Source organism: Etheostoma cragini, chromosome 14, assembly GCF_013103735.1.
Source record: "Etheostoma cragini isolate CJK2018 chromosome 14, CSU_Ecrag_1.0, whole genome shotgun sequence".
Lineage (NCBI taxonomy): Eukaryota > Metazoa > Chordata > Actinopteri > Perciformes > Percidae > Etheostoma > Etheostoma cragini.
In genome coordinates this window covers 5,040,652-5,052,295 of record NC_048420.1, presented here as the reverse complement: position 1 = coordinate 5,052,295, position 11,644 = coordinate 5,040,652, and the positions used below count along the sequence as shown (strand labels likewise).

Genomic DNA, 11,644 nt, shown 5'->3' with positions numbered 1-11,644 from the left:
AACACAAAAAGAACAGGATATGAGGAAGGGGGCAAACACTTTTTCACACGACTGTACCTGGACACTAACTGCTCTTAACTGTTTTATCTATGCTAAAGGTCTTTTTATAGCTAAACGTTTATTGTGATTTTTATACTGTTTTTCTATACTGTATTTTTTATACCCCCTTACTCTCTATTCAAATGTCTTGTAAGCTGCTAGAAATTCAATTGCCTTGCGGGAGTCATCCCAAAAGGATCAATAAAGAGAAGTCTAAGTCTTAAATGTGAACAAATATGGTGCCAGCATTTAAGAGTCAAGTGCAATTAGAAAATTATATTTACAGTACATTTCCCTCCCGATGGAGTATAAAATTCTACATAACTTTCACATCACTGGATGAGAAAAGGATGACAGCTGGATGGAGATGTATCATTGACATTACAGTAACCTATCATTGGAAATTGAAAATCTGTTGCGCTTTGATGACAAAATAAGAGGACAAAACTGTTAAAAGGGGGGGAACGTTGAGCTGAGACTGTAGTTTCTCTCTGGGTTCCTCTTTAAACGTCCAGAGTTCAGATGCGTCACACCAATCTCCGCCAATGTCCTGATGACAAAATAAGGGGCCTGGCTCCACAGACCAGAATCTTAACATACGTGACAAAAAGGGCAATCTTTGGCATTTACAGTCAAAGGAAAATTAAAGTAAAGGGAGAACTTCTGGTATGGTAATGATGTCTGTCTGTATGACTGGCAAGAGTCTCATAATCAAAAGGCAGGCTCATAAGAACAGGACTCCTCTATGTGCTCTGTGTAGATGCTAGCTTTGTGGACTTTGTGTGCTTGTTCCTGCTTTTGATCTCTAAGCCAGGTCTTTTGTGCAACACCTTTCATGTCAGCCTCTCTTCTCGTCTGAGGGGGAGTAATGGTTTCCGGACAGTGGTGCAGCAAGAGAACAAAGAAACGGTGAAGTCAAGCAGCAAGACTGACTTGTGTGAGCTCCAGAAACTGACAGCTCATCTCTCATCTCTGCCTTACAGTCTGTTTGACCATGTCTTAACCTTGAACAAGGTACTCTGTGATCTCTAAAATGAGTCAACATGTCATGAGTACATGATATTATCTCCAGCATCAGGACTATCCCTTTCATCCAGCCCGCAATTACTTAAATAAAGCTGTCAATATACAGATTCTTTAATTCAGGGCAAGATTATTTTATCAATTATTTTCCTGTTGATCCATTTATTATTTAGTCAACAGAATATGCCATTGCAGTGAATACATTTCTATAGTCCACTGGGAGAATACATTGCAAAAAAATAAAATAGAGCCCAAAATGTATCCTTGAGGTACGCCAAACCTAATTTTTACAAATAAAGAGAGATTTGATTTGAAAACAGAGCCCAAACCACCATCTGCATTCATCGGTAAGTCATCCGTTACACTGTATCACTAATACATAATGTGTTGGTTACAGTGATAATGAATAAACAGAATCCTCCTAAATTTATGTCATCTTGTTCTCTCGTTTCTATTTTAACACATGCAACATATTCTTCCTGAATTGCTCTTTTTCTTGGGTGACTACCAGGGTTTGATGCATCGACTGTATAAACTAAACCAATACATCTGGACACACCCCTGGTGGCTGACCGCAATATAGGTCATAAACTCGTACCCTCCATGTTAACTAATAAGAGATGGGCCAAACTGTATCAAAGTGCATGTCAAATAAATTCACAAAGATGGTTTCTGTTTGTTTAGTTAGTTCTGATTACACTAATGTTTTTTCAAGTGGTTGCTTTTCTTAAAGTTACTTTTTTTTTGTTATTTGATGCTATAAAAACGTCATGAATGACAGCTAGAATTGACTCACAATTTTCCAGCAGATGTATGGGCAGGACTTTGATACTGCGGCTCCACCCCCCAATCACTACTTCGCAGACTCTGGCTCCAGGAAACAAGATGGAAGCGCCCATATCTTGAATATTTTGGCTTGAAGTGAAAACGCTCCCCAGCGTTAAATCTGTAATTTCAATGGTCAATAATCTCTGAGCTTGCAACTGAACAACTATGTCAGCTAACGTTTTTTTGACACTATTAACAATATGATGGAACTAAACCTGGCAAAGTTGATGCACTGTTCTAACATTCAGCAATTTTAGTTGCTTAGGTTTCAATCTGTGTTCTAATCAGCGTCATTAAATTACCAACTTCTTCTCTGGGGCTTCCAACATTAGACTTCACAACCTGCTCTCCTGCGCTCCCTCTGACAGATTAGATAGAGACTCAGCCAAAGGGGTTACAGGTGCCTAGCATCGGCAACAGACACACAGGATATTAAACCTCTGTCAAACCCTATGAACCTGTTTGTCATCTGTCACTAACAGACAGGTCCAGAAACTCTTAATTGAAGCACAAAAATGTATTATAGGGGGGGCTGTGATGACATTTTAAAAAGGGTCTAAAGTCACCAATGGTGTCTTCCATCTTTATTTACAGTCTATGGACTCTACCAGGAGCTATTTACCCTGACAACACAGCTCCAAGGTACACAAACCAATCTACTAAACTGCTGGGACGATTCTTGGATATATTCCTTCATGTTGACATGACTGGTGACATTTAAATTAACATGCAGTATTATTGAAAATGGACATCATTTTTTTTTTTGGATCTTGCCGTTAACCACTAGACATGGAATGAGAACAAAAAAAACGGGGAGATGATGTAATTTGATGTAGAATTTAAGGATTAGATATGTCATAAATTAAACCTCCATTAGCACTATTGATATAACATCCAATTACACAGGAACTGCTGGAACTAAGTTCTATATTTCACTGCCCCGGACCATTCATAGGTTGGAAAGGAAGATAGGAAGTGGCCTCTACAGCACACCACTTAGTCCCATCTGTGACTTTTCAGGGAGATTAAACATGTCTCAGAGGACGAAATTATCAACCAACCATACCAAGATACATTTAAGACCTGGATTCCAAAATGCAAGAAGAGAGAGAAAATAGCAAGGCAGGGGTCTTTAATAAAACAAAAGTATGTGCTCAGATTACTCGTTTAATCAATGGAACAATTGTAGAATACTCAACTACTAAAATAATCAATAGCTGCAGCCATAAGTATGTCTGATTACATGTGTGAACATGGTGTCTGATTATGTGACCCACTTTAATTCTTTGAAAGATCATTGTAACTGACCTAATAATAATAATAATAATAATAATAATAATATTTGTTTAATACGGTATACTGCTATGGTAAACTGGTTATCGTTAGCAGGGATTCCTTATGCTTGTAATGTGGGAATGAGTGGAATACGGTGGAGTTCTTGTGTCCCATCCACTGAACCTCAAAAAACGGCCTCATCACACCACATTCAACTGGATTGCTGTAGGGTGTGCTCATAGATATTCATTTTGGAGAGTGTCTGAGGTGAACCACTGGAGGGGAAATGGCTCGAAAAAGACGCAAGAGCATGCAGACTCAGAGGCCCACCTAACAAGCTGCATTTAGATCATGTCAAAGAGAAGAAAATGGATAAGAAGTGGCGTCAGATTTTGCTCTTCTTTAAAACAGAACAAAAAAATGATCTCATTAAATCCCTGGCCACATTCACAAAAAGAAAGATAGGGAAATTGAAGGAGGAGGCCAAAATACTGTATACTGATCCTCAAAGATAAAACCATGGATGTATCTCATAGTGAGCAGGTCCCCTTTGTTGGGCTTTGTGTCTGAATTGGATGTTCAACAAGTTATTCCTCTAGGTTTGTAATGTGTCAAGAACAACAGGTTCTGAGATAAAGAAAACACATCTTGACTTGCTACAGAGCAGTGGCCCAGAGATCTAAAACATGCTTGGTCAAGGCTTTGATGATTGAAAAATTATCTTCTTAATGAAAACAGGCCCATGCTGCTCTAACATCCTCTGCATGTCCCTGAACCGAAACCTAAAAATGTTCCAATTTACAAAATGAGGAAAAGCAGCACATCACATTTGAGAGGCTGTGTTAAGTAAACATATGGCAATTTTGTCTGATAAAAGACTTAATTAACTTATATTACATCAATTTATTTTAAGGGACAAATCGATTAATCGTTTCAGCGTTTCTAATTAATATTCTAGTTCAAATTAAAAACCACTAAACTTTTTGTTCAATGGCACATGCTGTGCATATATCTGGACGCACTAAATGATGTGATAAACGTTTTCTGTCAAAATTAAAAAGAGCAGCTCTTCTTAGCCTGTCTTCATTTGTCTGGTGCTTTCAAATTAGTCCAACAACGGGAAATAAATGAATGGAAAATGACTGGTGTCCCACTGATCCACCTTGCATGGTCAGCCTTAACTACGGATGTCTGGGACAGCACCAATCCAAATGAGATAACTCACAGAGTCATTGAACTTGTCTCTAAGCGGTCACTTTATGAAGTAGTCAAGACAAATACCTGGTCTGAGACTCAGATTTAGAGTTTTTAGCGGCTCTGCATATCAACACACTTGTATATTGCACTAAAGAAAGATATCTGCTTTTGCGTTTAATCAACGCCGTGGGTACGTACATAGGTAGGTGGAGACACAGAACCTATGGCGCACTCTAAATCATTGACTATGGTGCACCTCTCAAAACATTTAACTACACGTTGCCCCTTACCTTCCTCTTTCTTTGTGTTTTAATTCTAACCTCCGGAGAATTTCTGAGGACTATGGTTAACTGCTCCTCAGATCTCTGCGGGGTAAATCCAGACAGCTAGAAAGACTATCTGTCCAATCTGAGTTCTCTGTTGCACAACTAAAACAACTTTTGAACGTACTGTTCACATGTTACACCAAAACAACTTCCTTCCTGGGACTATTTGGCGTGGCTCCACTTGGCACTTAGCGCCACCCAAGACGACCAGACCAGAGCAGGTTTTCTCACATCACGGAATGCTGTGTGGACTAGCCAGACTCTTTTCCACACCGCTGTGTAGAGTTTAGGAAGGTCTGGCAATGCAAAACTTGCATTGCCAGACCATTGCAGAAGCATAAATGAGCCTTAACATTGCGGCTTACCTTCGTGCACGGTCACCCCACAGTTGTCACACTGGATGATCTCATCTGCATCCTCGCTGTTGTCTCCCAGACAGACACAGCAGATGAGGATGTGCTGAGTGCTCCAGGTTTGGGATCGGTCCAGCAAGGCATCCTGAGGGTTGCGGAGACAGAGAAACTGTAAAGCCACTTATCAGCGTCTCCTCGCTTTGATCTGACCACAGATCCGATAACTGACAGCTAGTAAATCCCATGTACAATGCTCATGGACAATGCCGATTACAACAAAGGCAGGAATTCTCCTGGAATTACTCTGATACCATCTAAACCTCTAACTGAATTATATGGTGAATTTGTGACTCATATTGTTGTTTGGTATCATGGATTGCCATACAATGCAGCCAATGTGCAGGGCTAATACCTCATTCATCGGCAGTGGGTTACATAACTAGTATAACGTGCATTTAAATTGACAGTCAGGAGCTCAATAGTGTAGCAGTTCGCGCACTGAGCCGTCTGACTATTAGTAAAAAGTAGGGCCCACAAGAAGTTTGTCCAAATAAAGATAACAAATAAATAATCTTCATTGGAAAATATGTCATGTAATAAAAAAAAGCTGCTTGCTCACACATTTATGACATAAATCAGGCACTATCATAATCAGAGAATAAGTAAACAAGAATAAGAATCTGATCATTCAATACCAACTTTTGCCAACTATAATTTAACCACTAACACTTTTCAACTATAATGTGGAAAATGTGAGTGATGTCTCCTCTGTGATTTTCACTGTCTTTCTTACACTGTAGAATTAACGTTGTTCTATTCACTATTGGTGCTTCCGCAGCCTCACAATCAAACGTCATTTCACGACAGGATTCAGCTTCAGTTGCGCGCATATATATATATATATATATATATATATATATATATATATATATATATATATATATATATATATATATATATATATATATATATATATATATATAGAGTCAACCACATGGGTTTCTCGCCGAGTCCATACACAGCTGTAGACCTTAAATCCTACAAAGGTTTGGAGGCTTATAACCAGATGGTAGCTATGTGAATGAGTGAGGGAGACATAGTACCAAGTCATTAACGACAGTTGTGTTGTGAAGGCCAAAGTAAGTAATGCAATAACGTCTTTAATTAACCTAACCTTAACTGTATGATATCATTGCAATACTTAATGTGTAGCCAAGTGATTCTCAATCTCTTATTTTTCATTTCGAAGAGCCCCAGTTTGCTATCTACACTGTAAACTATCAGAGTGAGTGCTCTTTTGTATTGTGTTTCAGCCTATACTCTGAATGATAACTTGATAAAACAGCCAATGATGTACTAAAAAAACAAGTTGTTAAAGAAAATAACTTGATTACAGTATGCGAAAAATGTGTGCAGTGGACAGACAGCTAAAGGCCTTCTGATTGGTCAATGCACAGGTGGGGTGATGTCATGGAACCAAAAACAATTGTGGGTACAGAATACCAAAAGAGAGCAGATTTGAATGTTAAAGCAATAAAAAAGGTTTTCAGTTGTCACTCATCCAGTGGTGAAATGTAAGTACATTTACTCAAGTGCTGTACTTAAGTACAAATTGAGGTACTTGTACTTCACGTTTCATGCCACTATGTACTTCTACTCCGCTACATTTCAGAGCGAATTACTGTACTTTTTACTCCACTACATTCATCTGACAGCTTTAGTTACTAGTTACTTTACTAGTTACTTTACTTTATTTCTGCACACTTAACACACGTAGTTTATAAAATATGATGTTTTATTATAAATTAAACAATATAACGGCCTACAAGTCCAGCTGAAAGGATTGGCCGATCAATCACTTGGTTGACTGGCAGAACTGTTTGGATCGTTTCCAGTTTCTAAAAAAAGTTTTCTGCATTGAGTACTTTTACTTGTAATCCTTCCCAAGTATATAAGTGTAAGTATGTAAATGTAAGTACATTTCCCGAATGATACTTACATACTTTTACATAAGTAACGTTTTCAATGCAGTACTTTTACTTGCAACATAGTATTTTTACATATCTGAATATTTCTTCCACCACTGCGCTCACCTCGTTGCCCTTTCCCTGGGACATGCTGTCATTAGTCAGCTCTTCATCAAAAGCGTTGGTGCTCTTTGCCTTCTTCTTGGGCTTCTTCACTTCTTTGTCACTGTCACTGCTGCTATTGTTGTTATTGTTGTTGTTGGTGCTGTTGTTGTCATCACCATCCTCCTTGGCATTGTCGTCGTCGTCATCATCACCATCATCGTCATCATCGTCGTCGTCTTCCTCATCGTCGTTATCATCATCGTCGTCATCACTAGCGCTGCCACTGCCGCCCTCCTCTTCCTCCACTCCTCCTTTTTGAGCAGCAGCTTTTCCTTTCTTCTTTCCCGCTGTGGGTCTCCAGTCGTTATCATCCTCGCTGTCGTAGTCGTCCATTTCGTTCAGCTCTTCCATAGTCGTAAAGTCCAGCAAGGGGCGGTTCCTGCGAAAATTCCATTTCTTCGGCTCGGCCTGAGACTCTTCCGTGCTAGTGCTGCCAGCGCCTGGCGTTGAGTTGGATTCAGTGGCGGCGCCTGCAGCAGGCTCAGGCTCAGCCTCGGCCTCAGGGTCAGGGTCAGGGTCAGGGTCAGGCTCAGGCTCAGGCTCAGGCTCAGGCTCAGGCTCAGGCTCAGCCTCGGGCGCCTTCTTGCTCTTGCGTCGGCCTTTGGGTGGGGTGGCGGCGAGGCTGTCTTTGGTGGAGCTGTCTGAGGAAGGCTGCTGTTTGGTCTTCTCTTCATCTTCCGTTAAGTGTTCCTCGGCAGCCAGGTCTTTAGCCTCCTCTTCACCTATGCAGTCGTCTGCAGAACCGCCGTTGTCCGAGTCGCTCTCTGATCCTGCAGCGCTCGCTTTGGACCCTTCCTCGTCACTGCCGTTCCCGGTGCCATCTGATCCTATCACAAAACAATAACAACACAATTGACCCTCCGTATTTCTATTTTTATTTGTTTCATCTTCTTCCCTTTCCTTTTTTATTCCACCATCAATTTAATTCTTCAGTGTTTCTGTCTGTTTTCTGTTTCTGTTACATAAGGCTAGTCCGACTGTGCTCACCTGAGGCATCTCCCACTTCAAAGTCACTGTCATCTGAGCTGTCATAATCCAAGGCATCTAAAAGAGAGGCAGCAAGGGGCTTTACCTGCCGGCGCTTCAGACTGCGGTCCACTAAAGAAGGAGAGCAGCAGAGAACAAAACACAAGGAATCGTTTAAGTGTGGGTAAGCTGTGATGTGCATATGGCAGGACAACGCGTGGATTCATGAGTGCAGTGAAAAGCAGTACAAAAATACAAAAGGTTATTAGAGAAATCGTGTTTCACACTACCATGTAAAACTTGTTGTCAAAAGTGATTTTCGTCTCTAAGCAGTCACTTTATGAAGTAGTCAAGACAAATATCTGGTCTGAGACTCTGATTTAGAGTTTTTAGCGGCTCTGCATATCAACACACTTGTATATTGCACTAAAGAAAGATATCTGCTTTTGCGTTTAATCAACGCCGTGGGTACGTACATAGGTAGGTGGAGACGCAGAACCTATGGCGCACTCTAAATCATTGACTATGGCGCACCTCTCAAAACATTTAACTACACGTTGCCCCTTACCTTCCTCTTTCTTTGTGTTTTAATTCTAAGGAGAATTTTAATTCTAATATATATATATATATAGAGAGAGAGAGAGAGAGAGAGAGAGACTAGTCTTTCTGGCCAAAAACCTATAATGGGGTTACAAAATATATAGCATAATGACTGGTTTACAATTACAATGTTTACATTTTGCACTTTTACTCTGATTTCTACCTCTAAAACATTTAAGGGATGCCAAACCAGTACATATTTAATATGTTATGTTACAGTTTAGTACTTAAATGTGCCAGGGCAGGGCTTTTGTGATACACTTTTTTTTTTTTTAGATGTTTGCTGTCCTGCCAAAAGGATTGTGATAGTAATCACAGCTTTACAATACTAAGTAGTCTTAGTCTTAATGACTACTCAAAGCACTTCTGCATAGTACAGGAACCATTCTCAATTCACCCATTCACACACATTTGAACACTCTTGCCGAGGATGGGGTGCAACCTTCCAATTAGCAGGCGACCGCTCTTCCACTGTGCCACAGCCACCCTGTACTGTTTTGTTAAGGCAGATTAAGCATGGTTGCACAGTTAACTGTTGAATTACGTTCTATTTTTTTATGTTAATAAACTATATTCTAAAGTTTAACTATTGAACCCTCTGGTTTCTTCAGGCTTCAATCATTATCAGGATACTCTTAAAACTGGCTGCATTACCAAATTATATGTTGTGATAAATATCGATATTGATCAATTTGGAAAAAATCATTGTGATCATATTTTTTGATCTCTACAATCAACAAACTCTACCAGCATCCGAAACTTGGAGGAGAAAATACGATTAGCCTGTCAAAGTTGCATGGCACAAACAATCAGAAAATGACACTAAAATCACAGTTACACATCATCAGTATATGTCGGTGAAGAACAGTATCTGTCAGTTGAACAAAAGTGAACTGCCATTTAAAAGTGGCATTTCAGTAAGAATCAGTGAAACATAAGTAACATATAATGTATTGTTTCTTAATGCCATATGCCAGTGGAACACCGGCGGCATATTAAAAGTGAATAGTGAGTGTCATACCACTAAGAATGTATGCCACTAAAAGATTGCTTGTCAAGGGGGGTGGTAGAGCCAACTACTTGTAAGAAACAGTGGTCTGCAATATTAAAACTTGTGTTTTAATGTGTGGTGCAGCTCCATGCTGCCTTCATGGGAAAGGGACAGGATCTTATATAAACTGCGTACTGGCACTGAAGCATTAGCCCCATTTTGATATTGTCTTAGTCTTTAGGATAGCATTACAGTAAAATGATTGGGTGAGGTGCAACAACAAAAAAAAGATTGTAAACTGAAGAGCACACGATTATATAGTAATATATAGGAGCACTATACTTAGTTTATATGTTGACATTACCTATATGATTTTCTTCAAGAACAAAAACATGTACAGTTTTTCTGCCTGTTCAAGAAGTAGGATCTTGAAATAAGTCCTTGTTTTGGATTTGAGGGGGTTCTGGTTCATGGCTGCCCATATTTTTTATAGAAAGGGCCCACGACTGATGTTTGTTTACATTTTGCAAACCTTTACACAGATCTCTGTGATAAAGTAAGCTGCTACAACAGAACGCGAAAGCCACGTGTATTCGGATTTAGCCTATCAGTTTTAATAATAGGTCACTCTGATGCTGAAATTGGGACAAATATGAAATTCCCAAACGCCCCTCACGTGCACACTGCTATAGCTATTAGCAAAGTGTTAGCAAACAAAGAGCTCCGCTAACGTTACCAAAAAGCAACGAAAATGCTAAAGCAAAGTCTTGTTCTTTCGGCCAATAGGTAGTCAAATATATTCTTTAACCTAACACGTTTCGTTGTGTACATTAATTTCGTCCAACAAACTCACTATCAGATTAACTGCAGTTGTGTCGCTGGGATATCTATTGGCATACCAAGCAAAGCAGCTAAATGTGGCTAGCACTAACGTTAGCTGTAACGTTAGCTAGTCAATCACGTTTTACTGCACTGCTATGCAAATCTTTAAATCCGCGTCACACAGATACAAGTATGAGAATAGGATTAACGTGTAAGAATACGGTTAGACTGACAATAGCAGACCAAGTAAAGTCCCAAACCGCACTTCCAACAAATTAACATTCGCATTAGCAACACCAAGTGCCACTCACAACACATAACGTTAGCTGGGCTAGCTTAGCCGGCTAGCTGATCATTAACGTTAGCAATCCGAGACAGCAAATAATGTTGTTAAATCGGTGCACTGGCAAATCCAACGGAACTAAATCGTGCTGAAACTTAGAGGGGAAAGCAGCACTCACTTTGTAGTTCGTATTTACTACAAGGAACAAGGTAGGTCTCCTTTTAGCAGCATGGTATGTGGACAATAGAAAACACAGCTGTGACGTATATAGACGAATGGATGTTGTTGCCATGGGGACATATAAGGAGGAAACAGAATGGTGACATTACAGATAAATTAGTCCAAAAGATCGGTAAATTAATAAAAAGCATATGATTTATTATGTAATACATATATTCATATATTCCGTTCTACATTTGGACCAGTATGTAGGAGAGATGGGCAATTGGAAACATTTTTACAGTTTCCTTTATAACTGACTCACAGACTACTTGAAACACACCAGTCATCGTTTGATATAAGAAACATATGTGCACTAATTGATGATACAATTGATAGCCTATATTTACTCTAACAAGGACAAGACTAAAATCTTACATTTAATGCAAAAAGTCAGAGTGCTGCAATTGTCCCCACAAGTCACATTAACCCACTGTATCTTAAATAAAACCACACCTTAAAGTACTCAGATTAGGCTACTGTTGTAGTATCTAATAATTTAGTGTATATGGTTCACATTCTTTTGTCGGGCATGCATTTAAAGCAAAAGTCTATTTGGATTTCTATGTCAACTAGGTTTTTTATTATTT

General features: G+C 39.4%; 1 protein-coding gene across 1 annotated transcript in view; it reads right to left on the bottom strand.

Moving 5' to 3' along the window:
* The window catches only part of phf14 (PHD finger protein 14), a 102,839-nt gene extending 91,720 nt beyond the window's left edge, over positions 1 to 11,119 (bottom strand). The window contains exons 1-5 of the mRNA XM_034892756.1: positions 11,014 to 11,119; positions 8,161 to 8,271; positions 7,290 to 8,000; positions 7,135 to 7,226; positions 5,054 to 5,186 (exon numbers count right to left, since the gene is read on the bottom strand). Of these exons, the coding sequence (XP_034748647.1) occupies positions 5,054 to 5,186; positions 7,135 to 7,226; positions 7,290 to 8,000; positions 8,161 to 8,271; position 11,014 (1,048 nt within the window). The 5' untranslated portion in view covers positions 11,015 to 11,119. The remainder of the gene's footprint in view (positions 1 to 5,053; positions 5,187 to 7,134; positions 7,227 to 7,289; positions 8,001 to 8,160; positions 8,272 to 11,013) is intronic.
* Between the last annotated feature and the right edge of the window lie 525 nt (positions 11,120 to 11,644).